At 36.5% G+C, this 20,063-nt stretch overlaps 1 protein-coding gene across 1 annotated transcript in view; it reads right to left on the bottom strand.

Annotated features, from left to right (window-relative positions):
• Nucleotides 1-20,063, bottom strand: part of ADGRA3 (adhesion G protein-coupled receptor A3) — a 56,640-nt gene that overhangs the window by 30,783 nt on the left and 5,794 nt on the right. Inside the window, exons 2-5 of the mRNA XM_055712945.1 lie at nt 11,012-11,083; nt 3,016-3,087; nt 1,560-1,631; nt 588-659 (exon numbers count right to left, since the gene is read on the bottom strand). Of these exons, the coding sequence (XP_055568920.1) occupies nt 588-659; nt 1,560-1,631; nt 3,016-3,087; nt 11,012-11,083 (288 nt within the window). The remainder of the gene's footprint in view (nt 1-587; nt 660-1,559; nt 1,632-3,015; nt 3,088-11,011; nt 11,084-20,063) is intronic.

Here is a 20,063-nt window from a genome sequence, read left to right as displayed (position 1 = left end):
CTCAGCATCAAAGCCAGAAGTCAGACCTTTTCAGAAAGTCCCAGTACAGTAAGCCAACTGTCATGACTACCAGGGAAAAATGCAAGCTATTCATCAGCACCGATACTCTTTTTCATTTACTTTCTTCTTTACACAGGATTACAGCTCTTATGCAATTTAAGGAGAGAAAAATACCATGAGGTTGCGATGTACTCACTGATGTGTGTAACAGAACTAATACTGCTCTTCAAGGACTAAGATCTTCCTTAAAAGTCTTTGTTCCCTTTGTTAAAAAAGGTGTAAAGCACTAATCGTTTAATAAAAGTAATAAATTATGCATACAGAATAGAACTTTCTGAAGCCCAGATACCAGTATAGATTTGTTCTCTCGGAACTATGTAACAAATACCAAGCATCTTTTGAAGGAAGTTGTATGAACACTAGATTTCTGTACATACATTTCCCATGTACTTATTCAGACAAAGAAACCATTCTTATGACGTTTAAAAGTAAAAATGCAAAACCATAGTACAAGCAAGCATACATAAAATGTTTTTTAGGAACAAAAATAACTACACAAATTAAGATTAGATACAATAAGTACTTACAGAGACTTCAGCGAACCAAGATGATCAAATGTTCCCCGTGTAAGTGTAGAAAACAGATTTCCAGAAAGATTCCTAAGAAATAAAAGCATTACGTTTTGAACTCATGCTCAAGCAACTGACATTTGCATTATAAAAAAAAGATCCCTTTTCAAGATAACATTATTTTAAAACCTCCAAGATACTATTATGACACTGTGTCATAGTTCACCAGACTAAGAATAATAATCAGGTCTGATAGATCCTATTTACAAGAATCAAGAATTCCAAAATAAAGTATGCCCCATACTTCTGAATGATTTTAAGACTGGGAATAAGGATTGAAAGTAAATACTTTCTTTTGTATTTAAAGCAACAACTAGCACGCGCCGAGCATAAATTTCATTAAGTTTAACATTAACTTTGCTGTTCACAGTGAATTGATGTGTTGATACTAACATCCTAAAAAGAAGCACGTTAGATCTAGCAGAATGTTTTTTTAAAATATTATACATCCCACTTTCCCTGTATCAGTGAAAGCACTGCATAAGCAGCTAATGACCAGGGCAAAGAAACATTCCATAATCTTGTATGTTATTTTCTTAAAGTAAATTACAAACTACAAAACATGCAAGAAAGCTAGCAAAACACAACCACACTGACACTACGGTAGATGGCATAGATATTAAGATTCCATAACTGTAAAATATTTTTCTAGGAAAGATAATTTGTACAGTCCGCTAGTCATCATCCCCCTCACTATACCTTTAAGAACCTGGAAAATCACTACTAAGCAGACAGAGCACTGAGTAGCATGCGTTTGGCTGCCCCCACTGTCCTTTATTTTTAAGCTTGCTACCAAGTAACAAACCACAATCACAGCCACATTGCATGTTTTTCCAAGTGCATACTTAAAGCACTCCCGTTGAAACAAAGAATGGTAGCTTACATAAAACTAAAACTTAAGTGAAATTATATACAACAAATTATACTTACAATCTAATAAGATTTACAAGTCCTCTAAATATATCTGCATTCAGGCAGCCTATTCTGTTATTAGTTAAGTCTCTATAAATAGGAAAAAGCAAAAATTGGAGTAAATTGGTTTATTACCAAATGATATACAGCCTGCAAACAGAAGTATTTAAACTAAAATTAATGAGTAACAGTTTGCATCATATATACGCTTAGGTTTTTTTCAAGAAACCCAACAAGTACTGCTATAATGGCGTACACACACACACACCACCCTCATTCCATTTCCAAAGCAATAATAGTTTGCCCATACACTGTTAAATGAACCCAGCCTTACCACTAAATCCCCTTAGAAAAGGATTAGCTTACATCACTACAAAGTACATTATTTCGCATTTGTACAGTATATTCATCATATTCATTACATCGCTCAATTTTTTGATGTGCCAGACACCCCTATACTAGTGTGTTTATTGTACATAAGTAGGACCACTTCTATATTTATACTTACATAAAGATTTAAATATTATACAATATAGGTATTAAATTGAATTGCCAAAAATCTTAAAGGAATAAAAATTAAGCTTGCAAGTAGTAAAGGTCCAGACTTGGTCCTTCAGCTTTATTTTTAAGGTTTTCAAAAGTTTTGCTTTTCTTTGAAAATTTGGGAAAAAAAATTCAAAAATTACCAACAAAATTTCCTTTTAAGTGAGCCAGATTATCTGACCTGTGACAAATGAACATACTACAAAAATGTAAAGAAAGCTGTATGCTGACTAAAGGCGGGGGGAGGGGGGGGGCAGGCTGGGTGTGTGTCTGCCTGTCTGTGTGTAGCACTGAAATCACTAAGACCTAAAAGCTCCCCCAGATATTCTGAAAATCTGAAGAGATTTTTCTGAAGAGAGGCCATCATGCTGAGGTCTTGTTTGTCAAATTTCATCTGGGACAGAATTTTTACACCCAAGGTATAAATGCCAAAAAAACATGTTAATGGGAATGTTGGCACAACCTCCAATAAATAAAGCAGCATTAGCAGTGCTGTAACTTCAGTGTAGTATTAATAGCAAGGGACTCTCTGTTCCAGTAAGACCTTTGGGGGAAAAAAAAAAAAAATTGTGAGGAGTTTAACATTTAACAAAACATGACTTCATGGCATCAAAGCCCTGAATGAACATTCATCCAGTGATGTTTCAAGCCACTGCAATACAAAGAGGGAGGAATAATACAACAGACTGTCAGTAAGAACAAGGGAGACTGCCAAGCCACAGGCAGTGGATGTTCTTCAGTCATAAGACTAAAAGCAGACTTTGTGTCATACATAAATACATGTGTGTGTGTGTGTATAAATTTAGACAACAAGTATTCAACTTTTAATAATATAATAGCCTTGCTGTCTAAATTTCCAGAAGCTAAGACTAAGTCTACTCTCAGGGTTTTTTTTGTTTATTTAAAATGACTAGCTAGATATACTACTTACAGTCTTTTCAGAGATGAAAGTCCCAGAAAAGCTCCTGGATCTATAGTACTAATAAGGTTGTTCTTAAGGTCCCTGTGGAGAAAAATTAAGACATTTAGCACGAACTACCCTTTAAAACAGATATACATGCATGAAGATAGACTTGCCTCAGCTTGTTTGAAAACTGTCCAAAAGCCCTGTACCACATATGTTAGAGAAAGTAGAAATAGCATCTTTAAAAATTTGAAAAATCTTATTTTAACTAGAAAGAATAGAAACAGCATGTGTATTCCTTTAAATATTCTATCAGTTCCTATCACATGAAAGGGTATAGTCAAAGACACTTTGCCACATTATCCAAATAGATTACAGCTGCTCAAGGTGTAGTATTTGCTCATTACACAGTACAATACTATTTAGGCACAGTGTTTTCCTGTCCTACCAAAAGCAACAAAACAAGACTCTAAAAATACAACAAAGACTCAACACTGAAAGTCTCCACCAACATTAGTACAGAAGCAAAGCCAGAATCCCAAATAATGCTGGTGAAAAAATTCAGAGCACAGGTTTTGAAATCTTAAGTTTCCAGAACAGGAGATTGTAAGGAGAAATGTAAAGTAACTATGGCATTAAACTGCTTTATTAATTGTACAAGTGATAAAGAAGTCTTAACTCCTAACATGAGATGTTTTGCAGATATATCTTAATTTGAAAGGCCACAGAAAGCATCTGGCAGCATCTACACACTTCTGAACAAACTTTATGACTGCATGAATGCTAAAATTATTTCTACCTCCTTATTCATCCCAAATCTTTACTACACTACTATCCGAAACTTCATAGGCAGGCACTTACTACTACAATAAAAATTTTCTCACTCCTTGGCAATATCTGAAAATACTGCATTTGAGAGGAAATTCAGTAATTTCAATTAAAAGCAATGTTTTAGTAAGCAAGAGTAGAAAAAACATCCCTAAGTCTACCACAACTTTAATAATACTGCCTGAAAGAACAGTACACCTACCATCACACAGATATACATGATCAAAAATATGAATTCATCCTGAGATTTTACAATAGCATTTCCTACAGCCAGATGAACTAGTATTGCTGCAATAGTGTCATGGCACATGGATCATGCTTCAATTTAAATACTTGAAATATTGAAAATTAATTTACTGTACTGAAAGGTAAATTTAAAGTAGAACTGTGACACATACACAATTCTCTTATCAGTTTCATTTTCTTGCCCTGTATGGTGGCATGGCAGGGACTGCCAACTACTTCCAAAGCAGTATTCAGAAGCCTGAAGAACTGCAAAGTTTGTAAGCCTCTTTCAGCAGGCTATAAACACAGTACCAAGACCGTGACAAACTAGAGAATACTAAATGTTATTCATCACTTATTTACCATCAGTCTTTGGAACAGGGAAGAAAAATGATATTTACTGTTCGTATTTTAAATTTCAGTTTAAAATCATATAACTCCCACTGAGAATCTCCCTACGGAAAACACTCGGGGAGATCAACCTTGACAACATGCCTTGGAAATCCACTAGTCTAGATTATCAGTGATTTTTAATTTCATTACTTAAATTAAAAGCATACTCCCTGATACAGCTCTTTCTTATATCCACTGCTTCAGTAGAAAGAAAAAAAAAAGTTTTAAAATTAAAAGCAAGCAGTTCATTACTTCCACAACCTGTTTATACATTGTCAGATTAGTTGATAAAAACTGACTAGTCTATTCTTCCTGTAATTTTTTGTTCTTTTCCCTCCCCTTAGTAGGTCTTAATGCTGGTTCCAGAAGGATAATTACACTAGAATTAATAAATTTTTAAAAAGAAATGCCAACAGTTTTCATGTTTTCCTAAAACTCATTCAATGTATATTCTGTATTTTGTAGATAAGACAGCAAAGCATTAATGAACCGCCATACTAAAATAATTCTAAAAAACCACCCTGAATGCCCGAAGTATTAGCATTTGCTCAACCTGCAACTACAACAGTTGGGGTGTCTCTACTTAGGGTTTCCCCCCCTCCCAGTAGCAGTCATTAGTAAGCAGTAGCTATGAATTCATCTACCAAAAAGTATGAGCAGATGAAAACTGAGAGATATTTAAAGATCTCAAAATTAACACAGCGCTGACATGTCTGGCAGCTCTTCAGAAACAGTAAAAGATGTTGATATACAGGCTGGTGCAACTGCCAGGACTCCAGGATCTAAGACAGTTTCTCGAAGAAGAAATTACACTTGGTTAAACCAACGGACTGGTAGGATTCTCACATATAAGGGAGGTGGGAGAGACAATCTCATTAGAAAGTTGTGTTTGGCTTTAAGGTTTTTGTTGTTTTTAACACTTACAAATATATTTATACCAACTATTGAGTTTTAGAAACAGGAAATTAATTATCCCAGCCACTGATTTTAATAAATTTTCTTTGGCAAAGCTCAACCAACAGGATATAGTTATACATATTTATTTGTCCAAATCAAAGAAAATCTGTCCAAAACATCCATTAGAAGATGGTTTCAGTTAGGGTAATATTACAACTTCCCCAAGCTCTAGCTCATTAGTACATCTTACACTAACTATATCTTTCATCTAGCAAGTAAAAATACTGCTACCAAAAAACCCCCAGAACAACAAAAAACTAAAAACCTCCACAAAAACCAAAACACAAGCCAGACAGTAGAGCAATCTTAGACTGAGAACCTATTAAAAAAAAATACATCAATTTTCTCTTAAATGTTAAGTAACACTGCAGATGAGAATGCCTCTGATTTATCAGGTAAGGTAACTAACTTGAGATTTGGGTAGCAGGTTTTAAAACATCTGTTGAGGTCACATGCAACTTCTCGCTCAAAGCACAACTGAATCACATTAACTGCCCTGCTGTTATGTCCAGTTCTAAAAACCTCAAAGGATGCAGGTTTCACCATATCATCACCCAACTCTTGAAGTATTTAACCACTCTCATTATGAGGAAATCTTACATTCAATTGGAACAGCGCTTTTTCAAATCCATTATTAAGTGAGCAAATAGCAACTTAGAACAAGCAAAAGTATTTTTAAGAGCCTGACAACCACATCTAATGTTATCTTGTTAAAGAAAAATATCTTAATGAAAGAATACTCAAATGTAATTATAGTTTGCCATGTAAAAAATGAAATCGTTTCATTTCATTAGAGTTTATAATGGAATGTTTCAGTGGCCAGTTGTCTACGACTTAAAAGTGCACATATACATACTTAAAAATTACTTATATATGAATACATATTACTTGTAATTTAACGCTTTCTGTCTCAGCACGGTGAAGATAGTCTTAAATATTACTAAAGCATCCTGCTGGCACAAACAATGCATATAAATACACTGACATGTATACATTATTTAGCTCTCTCAATGAACATTGGATAAACTTACTTTCTTCCTGTACAGAACTTGAAAATGAAGGTCAGAAAACAAACAGATTAAACACCATGGACTCTTACTATATGAAATGCCTTTTCAAAAAGGAAATACAGGAAGAAGACAAAGTAAGAAATTAGAAAAAACATCACAAAGTCAGCTGATCCCTCCCACAGTTCTATGGGCTGTAGATTTTATGCAGGTAGATCCAACAAATACTTATGACTGATTAAACAACTTTTGTGTTTCCTCATCATCCATTGTGTATGATTTAAATTCTACCCCATACGTACATAGGCTTTCTCCCTAAAACACAGCAGGCTGTATTTATTTGGAATTTTCACCATCAATGTACCAAATATTTAGGGTACCACCAAAACCGTTGATAACTGATAGCCCAACACTTTATTGCATGTGGGTCTCAGATGTAGAATTATGCTTTCAGGTCACCATATTCAAATTGCATTGAGGATAAAGTGCTGCTGGAGCTGTTTCACCAGGTTCAAGTAACTCTCTCTAGAAAAGAAAAACTGACTCAAGTCTACCACTGATTTTGATATTAGAGTAACAGAAGAATAGAAAGCAACTGGAGTGTCCAGGTTCATAAGGAACCACAAAAGAGGAGACAATAGATAGTTCTGCGGGTTGGACGTTTTTCAAATGTAAATTAAAAAGTCACTGCAAAAAGAGATGATTTTTTTTTCTTACATACACTTTTGACTTCCCCTTGTATCTAAAAAAAATCAACAGTAACTTGGATCACTTTGCTGTTTTGCTTACCCCGTAACATCATCTGTGACATGCACTGATGAACAATTCAAAATTTCTTGAAGATGTAATGAAAAAAAAAATAAATGCTTGAGACATTTCTGCAAAGTAAACAAAAGCTAGAACCTATACCAGAAAACCTGTTTCCTTAAAATAATTTCTATAATTCAAACAGTTCAGAATACTCCAGAGCATTCAATTTCACAGCACAGATTTTTCAGCAGACTAGAAGCACATTTCCTTCCCCTCATCACTCATCTTTCAGAAATTACCTGAGAAGCACGTGAGGATGGAGAAAGTATTTTGTTAGCCTAACACACTGTCTTCTCCTGAAAGAGCCACAGCTAACGAAGAGATAGAGGTTCCAGAACCAAAACCAGAATTAAAGTTAGAGCAGAAAACAAGTTCCTGAATATTCATAATACTGTTTCGCTGCTCAGTAATATTCCCACAAAAAATCCTGATACTTTCCAATCACTTTTAAAGACTTTCATAAAAGTTCAGGTGCATCACTAGGAGAACTCAGGCCTATCTTATCACATGCTCTGCTGCACTATCACAACAAGAATTAAAATGAGAAATTTTTATTGTCCTAAAAAGTATTAAATGCTCCTATTTTTAAGGCATCCATATATCTGTAGATTGGTGCTATAAAAACAGGAGGAAAAAAAAAAGAAAATGACTACAAATAACACTCACTTCACACTGCACATTTCCCCTTTTAAAAGGTATATTAGTATATCCTAAAAACACATTGATAAACCCTTGCCATTATTTACTGCTCAATTAATATAAAATCCTTGGTTTGCTATCTAAATATGTTACTGAATTCCACGTCTGTCTCTTCCTCCTTTCTCCCTCATGTACAACGAAAACTATTACTTAACAAATACATAAACTTCCTTATACTTGCCAAAAACAACAGGCAGAATTAGCTGGCTTCCAGATGGAAGACAGCAGTTTGCTTCTAAGTTGGTGGACTTTGACTAATGATATATAAAGTCAAGCATCTACTAGATGAAATTCTCTGTCACAAATCAGTTGTGCAAGTTACTTCAACATTTAAACTGCAATGAAACACTCAACAAAACATAGCATTAACGAAGTCAGTGGAGATTAAATATTTAACATCTTTTTGTGCACACACTTTAATTACCACTTACAGCAGTTAAAATCTTTGACCTGCTTACTGTTACTCAGCTGTTATTTGCATGATTTTTTTCCTGTAAGAGTAGGTGTAGACATAGCATAGTCATTTTCTACTGTAATTAACAAAGTTTCACCCACCAGTAAAACAAAACCCTTCTTTTAGTAATCTTATCACGCTGTTTACAAAATAACACATCACCAAATTCTACATTTTCATAAATTAACATACATGCACAAAATTATTAACGAATAGATTTGAAATTCCCACTTGGGGCCAGCATTTTTAATGTACTTCCCCACAGTTTTGGGGGACACAAGCAATAAATAAAACAATCTCTCCCTTTCAATAGTAACCATGAAGAACTGTCAGGTGGGGATGAGGTCAAGAGATAACAAATTTGAGCAAACCAATAACCTTAAGGGCAACAATTTGCAGCTGCAGATACCATATACCCAAGTTTATCTGAAGAACTAATAAAATAACAGAAACCATTTAAAACTGTGTAAATTTTCACTAAGTTGTCCAAGAACTAAACAGAAGAAAACAAGTTTAGTGTGTTAACAGATGAATTATGAAATTGTGAATTCAAAATATGAATTGAAATGCAATTAAAACCAATTATTACTGAGGTACCTGTTCCTTACATATTACTTGAATTATTCTTTTTCAAGGCTTTGGTTAAATATATCTATATATCTAAACTCTATCTGAAAATGATTAAGGAGAAACAGCAAAAGTATTCGCTATGAAGTATAACATTACAAGAAATGAACAAACAAGCATTAAACACATACAGAATCTCTCCCCTATTACTGCAAGCAGTAACATTGTGAGGCTACTGTCCAAATTAACTATTTAAATGCTGATTGAATTTATTTCTTTTATCTCCATTTAATCTCTTAAATTAGAAGTGGGGAAAAGAGCCTATCTACAAAGAAAACATAAGTAAACAAGGGGAAGCATGAGTAGTACAACAAAATAAAAATAAAGAACTGTCAAAAAATTGCAGTTTTAAAGGCATGTAAGTTACCACAGTCAACATTAAGGAATATAATTTGAAACTATTGAACATAATGTTAGGCATTCAAAACAGTTACCATGGATTTCAATTTTTTTTCCTTTTACTATCGACTATTCGTTTCAGTTTGAAAAATTAATTATAAGAGCAGCTTCTGTCCAGGGTCACAAGAGCATCTGAAGCAGAAAAGTTTCCTTTTGCTGTGGTTAAATAGATGTCTTTAAATAAATCTTGCACACACACACACACAAAAGATGGCCATTAATGACTAGTATATCATGCTAGTTAACCCTTCCTTTATGATGAAAACACCTGGCCATTAATAATCATTTGCCGACGTATTAAATTCTACACCAGCAGACATAAAGGATGTTATCTCATTCAGAAGAGACCACCATACCATATAAAATACTGCTATCCCAGATCACTTTAAATGCTGAAAACATGATGCCTGCCTTACTTTCTTTTCCCTTTTCATGAAAGGAGACATTAAAATAACCTAAAAAAATCCTTACAAATGACAGGAGTTAAACGGAAGAAGTTGGGTTCTTGTGATTTTAAAGAAAATTAAGATTTGGATTCATAGAGCAAATGTAAATTATCATCTCAAACTAAACAGTTTCAAGTATTTCCTGCCTGAAAATTGTAATCAGTTACAACAAATAACTGTCAGTAAATGCCTTTATTACCTAAACAAGGATGCCAAAATAATGTGTAATGATCTAGAATGCCATCACTGATGATAACCTTGCTTCTTTGGCACAATCACTTATTTCTACAATAAGGCTCATCTGCCAATGCAGAAGACTAATCTTTCTTCTGGCATGTAGGGGACAGAATGGTCAAAGTGTTTGAATTGTTTTAGGCCAGGTGACCAGGACTAAAGTTTTAGAAGAATGACATATTCTTAACCCCCTGAAGCTGTAAGTCGTTTAGAACTCTTCCTAGATGTTGTGAGATGATTATGAAACTGGCTACTTTCCCAGTCAAATGGCCTAAAAAAGTCTTATCTCTAGAGTTTCTGCTTGCTCCCAAGGTAGATCAACCTGCCAATCCTGACCTTCTACCAGCTGGGAAAAAGCTGACTAACAGAAGCTACAATGTTGCTTCTTATCCATACATGATATATCATCTGAAAGGGAAAGCAAAAACAGGAAGCCAAAGATGTCCAAGTAGTTACGCCCAGACTCACTCCCATTTCCCACCCCACCCCCCACCCCCAACCCCATTCGGTACAAGCCACAGTTGCGAACTAAGCAGCAAGACTGTTAAAATACGTATCAATAACAAACTTACAATTAATGTTGCCTCTTTTAGAAGCTCTAATACATCTGCTTCCCCTACAAATATACTTCGCAATTGTTTGAGACAAAGGGTTTGACACTTCATAACAAATGAAAGAATTCTTTAAAACGTAAGTATACATGAGACCAACAACAAAGCAAATCAACACAGCAATCAACTGAATCTGGCATGCCACTGAAACTGCCTTTATGCTCTTACATGACATTCATATTCATCAAGAGAACACTTAACTATGTTAACTCTTCAATCGCAAAAGATATGTTAAAAGCCACATCTCTTAAGACTTTTTTTCAGAATTATTATTCAAATGCAAACAGTATATCAACTTTTAAAGTGAAAATACCTTTTTTACCAAGCACTTACAATCTTTCAAGAAGGTGTAATCCAGAGAAGGAACCATTCTTCAACTCTGTTATTTTATTGTTACTCAGAATCCTGTAAATAAAAAGAGACAAGAACAATGTATTATAAGTTTGGTAACAAAATTTGCTGTAGCTTGTACTCGTGATGTAAATCTTCTCTTTAATAGCCTTTATATCAAACTACAATCCCTAACTCTGAGTGAGGTGTACATAACAGCACTACTTAATATTATGAAGGAGAAAGACTATTTTCTATGGTATGTGCCCTACCTATCATGCAAGCTTACATAATTAACATATGAAAGAAAGCACATGCATACAGGATTACCATAATAAAACACCAGAACCGGCATAATAGAAAATAAAGTATTAAACCACCAATCTACACATTCAACATTCTGTTCTTCCATACCCACTTTGGTTTTCAAAACCACAGAGCATATCACCGCTTCCCATTCCCTCTGCTGCCACCCGCAGCCACCCACACATACTCGTTTCTCCCATGTACTGCTGCCTTTCCCAGCCACCCTTCACACACCTTCTCCTCAATACAGTCTTTTTAAAACATCTGCAAATAAGCTCAGCAAGCACTCCTTTACTTCTGTCTCTCCCTTCTTCTCTTAAAGGACTACACATACACAAATCCCCTCTTCCACATGAATAACTGGATCAGGCCCATCTAGCCAAGCACCCTATTCTTCAATCACAGCTGTCTGCAGATGCAAATTATTCTCAAATCCTTACTGAGAAGAACCTGCTTTCTACACAGCTACATATTTCTGTCACAAAAAAAAAGCCTCTTTTCCTTTTGAATCATGTAAAATTTTGGCATCCACAACGCTTCTTACAAAGGGTTTCGCAGCACAAACTTCTGTTCCATAAAGAACACCTCATCTCATTTGTTCTGAACACAGCTCCTGCTAGTTTCATTTGATGCTCCCCACTTCTTACATGGGAACAAGCAGTGATCAGTCCCCACCTACCCTCTCTTTACCGCACGTAATTATGTAGAAACCTAGATGGTCTCTTGCCAGATGGAAGATTCATATTTTACTTAATTACTCTTCATACCAAAGTCATTTTGTGCCACCTGAACCACTTCTGAGCTCTTTTCAGCTTCATTACACTCAAAAAATTCTGAGATAAGACCACCGGAACTGAAGCAGTATTCAACACACAGACAAGTTAGTGGGATAATGACATTCTGTTTTGTTTCCTACTGCTTTCCTAGCAATTACTAGCATCTGATCTGCCTTTACCACCTGTACTAAGAATTGAGAAGATTTCTGGTCAGCTCAGTTCCCATCATCTTATGAACGAAGACGGAATAGTCATCATCCCCAGTACAACTTTCATTTTCCAACAGTGTGCTGCCTCTGGTAGTTTACTGCCCAATTATTAGATTCATAAACTTCTTCCAAAATTCTGGAACTTACCGTCACCCTTATTACACTAAGCAACTCACCAAACTGTCAACCCCCTACTTACACTGTTTTACACGTCACTAAAAAATATATTGTACATTTCAGCTCTCTAACACTCCACTCCACTGAAAAGGCTAACCACTTACTTCCACATCCTCCAGCAAGTTAGCTGTTGATACAACAGTCTTCCATTTTAGGCTGACATACTATTTTCAACAAGTGCCTTTGGGAAGGGACTGAGGGATGCCTTTTAGAAAAAACACCTATGTCTCATTATATCAACTGGATCATCCTTGTAAATATTTTGCTGATACTGAAGAATTCCAGAAGTTTGTCAGGAAGAGCTTCCCATTACAGAGGAATTAAATTTTCCAGAGTACATATCGATCTCTCTCTCTCCAGGTATCCAATATATTTATTACCAATTCTATTGAGCTGTTCAACACAAGCATCAGACCTGGAACCATGCCACTTCCCTAAACTCCTGATATAGTTATAACAATCAGCATTTGCTATCCCTCCAGTCCTTAAAAAAACAGTTCACTCTAAGCAAAACTTCAGACACTCATAATTTGACTTTTTCATTCCGGAGTTCTTCAAAAAGCTCTCACGTGCACATAATCTTGTCCTGGAAATTTATCCACTGCCAGATTGCTCCGCAATTTCTGCTGCACTCAGTTCAATTTCAGACAGGTTCTTTATCAAATGCATCCTGCAGATCCAACAAGTCCATGCACTTCTTCACTTACACCAATTACATCTTCAGGCTGGATAACAACTTCTGCACTTATAACTGCCACTAGATTTCTTTCCAGTCTACTACATCTTCCAGATATTCTTTACAATAGCCATAAACCAAACACAAACACGCGCACCCTCCTCTTTCCTCCAATGCTTAAAGTTTATTATCTAATAACAAGGATTATTACTTCAAAACACATCATGAGTAAGATAAAACTAAAATACAGGAATATCTATCTATGAAAACAGCATCATTTTGACACAACCATATTATGCTAAGCAGTTTTCTTCTTCAGGTTTCTCAAAGACTGCCTCAAGCCTCTGTGGTTTAGACAAACACCAGGCAGGCAACTTTTTGTCTTGAAGCTTTGGGTTTGAGAGTCAGTCTCTCTCTCACTCTCACATACACAGAATCAAGACAGCTGAAAAAGTTATTTGAAACTCTTTCCACTTCCAATTTGACAGACAGAAGGTCTGAAAATTCTTGAAGTTAAGATTAAATCATTCACCCAAGATAGGAGTTGTGATGCTAAAAGAAGGAGATCCTATTCCTTCCCCTCTCCTTACAGTCATACCATGTATTTCTGCAGCTTATCTCATGTCATCCCTGGTCCCCACTGCTCCACGTGCAACAAACATTAACCTACACATTTACCCAAGACATTTTCCAAAAGATTAAATGTCAACTGCAAAAGTTTGATCAACATAGTGTGCTACACAGTCAGCTAATCCCAGATGAAGGCTGATCACAGCAACGGTGGAAAGGATAAGAATACTTAAAAGTATAGTGACAATTTGCTGTTGCATGTGCCTATAATGCCTGTAACATCTACTAGAGTGTCAGCTAAGAAAATTTGCTCTTGTGAAAAGAGCTCTAGAATCAAATACATTAAGCTGCTTTACAGGAAGGAAAGAAGGAAAACTGCCCCTTGGCTGCAGCTGTAATAACTAGATGACCAAACAAATTAAACAGTATTTTAAAAAAAACATGTACAAATCAGGGAAGCCCAAGTACAGTTCAGAAATCTACATGCATTTAAAGGAATCTTTGCATTAAGGAAGGCCCAACATGTAACAGAAAAACAGAATACGCATTTGCAAGACTGCAAGTTTAGTGAAGAAAAATAATCATCATCATCTACAAGTTGGAATGCCTGCAAAACTAGTAAAATTTAACTTGAAGCATTAAAATCACACATCCTGAAGTCTTTGAAACTGTTTTCAGATCTACTCAAAAAGGTTTCAACCTAAATAGTATTATTTGTAGAGACTCATTTTGCAAACCAAATCTGTTCAGAGCAAAGCACCCCTTTATTTCAGAATGCTTCCTGGTTTCAGATATGTACACAGGAAGGAAAATAATAATACACAAAGAAATTAATGAAGGCGCTTATAAAAAAAACCTCAAATAGTTAATGCAAACTGAACATAAGGCATAACAGCAGCAGCAAGAAAAAACAGACCAATTTCAGACTTAAATAGGAAGAAAAAAAATATTAGGTTCAGATAACATCCAGGTCAACACAAGCAAGCAAGCAAACTACAATCTTTGGTAGCACAGAAATAATTTGTATTTTAGTTATAACTGACTTGATCTTAAGATTTATTGATTTTTACGTGTACTTTTTCCAGGAAATGTAGCTATTCAAAATGGAACAGAAACCACTTCAAAAGTAGCTATAACTGACTGAACTAAATTTAAACTAAATAAAAACTATAGTTCTGTACAAAAAAAAAAAAATAAGTCTTCTGACATTGCCTATAAAATGATAGGCCTAAAGTAGAAGTCTTTGAATATCTGTGCACCAGGTAAATTTCTCTCTGGAGTGTGATATACAAATTATAGTCAGCCTGATCTAGTATTTTCTCTGCAGAGGCTGTTAGTTGCTCAACCATAAAGCTTTAGTAGAATAAATGTTAGATTTTACAACACTCCATATAACCTATGACATTTCATCACACTTAAAAATGTTGTAAGTGTAATCTTTTAAAAAATGCAGTTTAAAACTTGCTATTAATATATTTACTCTATAAATTATTGGAAGTGTTAAGGGATGCAGCATAAGACGACAAAACATGATAAAGCATTCACTTCAAAGCAGACATTTTATAGTCACTCTCACAAGTTCTGTGCATTAATGTACAGTGAAATGATGGACTATTATGTACCACTTAGTCACAGAAAATTATTTGTGATCAATAATTCTAAGTTACTAGTTTAAGACCATAATTTTTCTTAAGAGGGAAGTAATTCTGAAAATACGCAAACTTTTCCATCATTAAGAAGTTTACAGGAAAAATAGTAGAAAGCTACAGAGCCCCACTCATCCTCATCTTTTTCAGCTCTTCTTTAACAAGTGACTTTACAACATAAATGATTTTTGATTTTATGAAGGAGTTTCCATAGCCCAGTATCATTGTTGCTCCATGCCTCTTAAAAGCTCCAGATGAGGTTTATTTTTCTTTTCCCTTCTTTTAAATGATCAACAATACCTGCTTGGAACAAATGCATTTTCCTTGTCCAACCCTTACATGACAGAAGATAAAATGTGGCACTACCCCATTGCTGTGAGTGTGTTTGCATGTGAATTAACACAAAAAGCTTGGAAGAAAAGGCAGCTGATGAGTAGGTTTAGAAAGCATCATGGACAATGTCTGAAGTCAAACAATTAGGCAACACATTTCCCTCTCCTTTGACTGAGCAGAAGGGCTGTAGAGACAAGGAGGTGATCTGAAACAATGCACCTTAAGAAAAAAAAAAACAACAAAACACACCACTACGGCCCACACCCTCCCTCCCCCCCCCCCAAAAAAAAATAAATCCATATCCCAGCTTTTCATTCATTACAAGAACATTGTTAAAATGTTCCTTTGTTGAATACTGCTTGGATCTGAAAGCCCTGTTTCCATTTTACTCCATAAAGTGGCAAAATCTGGCAACACACTGCAAAGAAACCAAATTCTGGCTTTAACTTACTGGCAAGACCTTTACTAATAGATGCCCAGTTGCTAGCATGCACAACACAACTATGCAGTCAAACCCAAAGTCTGTTCTTCGTACTGCAAAGTGGCACTGGCTTTCCTCCAGTCTTCAGGCACCTCTCCTCTTCTCCATGACCTTTCAGTGGTGATGGAGAATGGCTTAGCAATAACTTCTGCCAGCTCCCTCGGCACTCAGGGGCACATCCCATCAGGGCCCATGGATTTGTGGGTGTCACGTTTGCTTAAGTGATCTCCAACATGATCCTTCTCGATCAGGGGGAAGTTTTCCTTTCTGCAGACTTTCTCTCTTGCCTCCAGGGTCTGGGATTCCTGAGGGCTTGCCTTAGCTGTAAAGACTGAAGCGAAGGAGGCATTCAGTAACTCCACCTTCTCAGTGTCCTTTGGCCCTGAGGCACCAACCTTATTCAGCAACAGGCCCACATTTTCTCTAGTCATCCTTTTCCTGCGGATGGACTTGAAGAAGCCCTTCTTGTTTTCCTTGACACCTCTCATCAGATTTAATTCTAAACAGACCTTAGCCTTCCTTGTCACCTCCCTGCATGTTCTGATAACATCCCTATATTCCTCTCAAGTGGCCTATCTTTTTCCACATTCCATAAACTTTCTCCTTCTGTTTTGAGTTTTGCCAGAAGCTCCTTGGTCAACCATGCAGGCCTCCTGCCCCCTTTGCTTGATTTCTTACTCATAGGGATGTACCAATCTCAAGCTTGGAGGAAGTGATGCTTGAATATTAGCCTGCTCTGTTGGATTCCCTCATCTTCCAGAGCCCCTAACCCATAGGATTCCTCCAAGTAGGTTCTTGAAGAGGACAAAGTCAGATCTCCTGAAGTCCAGGGTTGCAATCCTTCTTATTGCTCTGCTTCTTCCATCCAGGATCCTGAACTTTATCTCGCAGTCACTGCAGCCAAGGCTGCCCCCAGCCTTCACATATCCAGCTAGTCCTTCTTTGCTTGTTAGTACAATGCATCTCCAAACTTCACAACATGAATCCTTTCTTAGGACACTATTAAAATACACAGACATCCATTAACACTATTACAAAATAGTCAAAGTGGCTTCCCAAGAAGCCTGAACAAGACGGGGAGGCAGCAGAACTTTTAGTTCAATGCTGAAGCAGCTTCCAGAACACGTTTTGAGAGACTCAAATAGAAAGCCAGGAAACAGAAAATAAATCAGATCATTTCATGATGATGGCTGTATACTCTAAGGACTGGGAAAGCGGCCACCAGCAAAAATTGGACTAAAATAAGCATCTGTACAACCAAGAAAAATGTTCTCTGCTGAAAGCCGTGAACATGCAAAGAGAAATACGTTTTTCAAAGTTTATCTGGTAGAAGCTGTGATTTAACAAGGATATAAAACCAATATTTTTCAGCAGTTAGTATTTTGCTTTCTAGTGAGTTACAGGTGTCAAAGGGAAAGAAACATAAGTAATAGACTGAGAAGAACATGAGCAGTACTTGCTTAAAAGTAACCCTGAAATGAAAACACTCCATAAGCTATAAACAGAGCAAGAACTATGAATCTTTCGACAGCCCCTAATGAAAGAGGGCAGTACTTTCCAATTCAACAAAAGCATTGTAATTGAGGAAGCTTAGCAATGAAACATTTGCAAAATAGAAGCTTGCAACAGATAAAAGATTTCCTGTGCTATTTCATTATTATGCATGTTAAACAATATTAAGATTATAAACCAAAACACTCAGAAGTAATGAAATTACAGAATTAAAACTCTGTCTATTTATATAGCTCCATTTTTAACTGGGAATGTGCTGTTTATATGACGTAATGATGGATACTTTTTCCTATACTATCCCTGCATCATTCAAGCAACAATGCTCACTTTGTGCACTGCCATTCATGATAATTTTTTCTTGATATTTTTCTGGTATGTGGCCACAAGCTTTATTTATTGCCTTTCTTTAAGGACAGAAATTCTTCATTTGTAGTGAAATACAGTGCCAATCGCTGGAGTATCTCAGTGAATTTCTATGTAAAAGTATTAAATAAAAATAATCTTAGAAAAAGGACAGAACTGAGTGGCAAAATAGAATGCAAGAATGAATAGCAATGTTGCTGAAAGTGATACTATCAAAATAAATTCTTGTGAAATCATGACCTTACCAACCAAGCCTCTCTTTCTGGTACTTATCCCAGGTTGAAAAGCCTACCTAAGAGAAAATTAAGAGGACACCGCAACATACAATTTCTTGCAATGCTGACTCTGAGTTGCTATTTCTAAAGCTAACCAAAGGCACTGGTAACCTAACCCTTGCACCCACCACATTCTGGGAAGCTTCCTCCAAGTTCTCTCTCCCCTCCCTCTTCCCCTCCCCTTGTTATTGTAGCATCTGCATTTAAGAGATTTATGATTTACTTTTTCTGTAGTAACCCTCCTGTTTTACTCCCCTCCCTTGTGCTCCTTCCTGAGCTTCCCATTTATCCACCAGATGTACACTTTTTAGGATTCTCACTGATTTGCAATTTAATGCAAGTTTCCCTACCCCTCCAACCTCCATACGTACACACAAAAGTAACTCGCTTCACAGGAAATACTGCACACACACAGATGCCTATCCAGACTCTCCTAACTTAAGCTGTTATACATTCTATGTGTCATATGACAGGAGTATTAATTATAGCATATGCTGTCACGCCCAGTCTCATATGTATTTACATTTCCTATCAGGTATATGTGCTTTCTAGAAAGTGCTTTGTCTAGACACATTCGCAAGCACTTCCTGTCAGCTGCTGCCACACGAAGATGTATTTTCACAAAAATTTATATCTCAATCCTACAAAAGTCAACAGTTTCTGGATAGTTTAGCTCCCTGAAGAACTAGGCATGAAGCCCGACAAACTCTAGTACAGCAACAATGGAGGGGGTAAAAAAACCAACCAACCACAAACCACCCATACAGCAAGAGACTGGGAGGTGAAGGTATACCACCTCCAGTTCAAGCTACAGCTTCACAGGCAGCTGGATGTGGATGTAGCCTCCCGCACTCAGAGAAATCATGTCTCCCCTGCCCTTGCTTCTGACCATCCCCGTCAGAAGCAGGAGGAGAGGGTGGAAGGGGACCTCCCTTCTCCAGCACAGAATTGTAAGGTCACATCACTGCAACCCACAGAAACTAATGAGCCCACTAACAATTTTGAGAACTGGTTTAAATTTCTGTTAACACCAAAGGCTGTTACCGTAACACAAGATTTTGAGGTATTAGAATCAGCTGTTTCTGATGTCTTACAGGATGCTTTCAGAAATCTGAGCATAAATTGCAAACTCTGGGTGTTACCAAGTTTCAGGGTAAAACCTATTCTATAACAACATGGGCTAACTAATATAACAAGTTCTTGAATCTGACAGAAAAAAGCCTGTATGTTCACCTCCTCAGATGGAAATAGCACATCAAGTGGACAATGTCAGAAGACTTTTCCCTGCCTGTGTCATGCCACTACCATTTCCTTTTATGATCCATCTTCTACTACTGGCATTCAGTCACTAATCCACCTTTACTGATTTTGGCGGTAGCTGTTAAGATTTCCAGGAATTCTTGCCCATGTCATGCTAAGCCAGTTATTCTTCCACACACTATCTGCTCTGCCTTTGCTCCCTCTGAAGTCCTTCTGATTTCCCGTCTCCATAACCAACACAGCCATTCAAGCAAACCCATGCTCCCATCTCAACTCCACCCCAACTCCAGTAGCAGTTTCTGCCTTTTAATCCAATCTCTCTGCCTTTCTTCACTCCTTATCTAGACCCTAACGTGTGTCTGTCTCTACCTCAAAGCATCTTTATTTCCCTGCATTGAACTGATCTAGCAGAGGACACAGCTTGCACTCTTAGACAAAGCACCTGAAGACGGCAGAGCGCACAGCCACCTA

The sequence above is a fragment of the Falco cherrug genome, chromosome 1, assembly GCF_023634085.1.
Source record: "Falco cherrug isolate bFalChe1 chromosome 1, bFalChe1.pri, whole genome shotgun sequence".
In the NCBI taxonomy this organism is placed as follows: domain Eukaryota; kingdom Metazoa; phylum Chordata; class Aves; order Falconiformes; family Falconidae; genus Falco; species Falco cherrug.
This window is presented reverse-complemented; position numbering and strand designations above follow the sequence as displayed.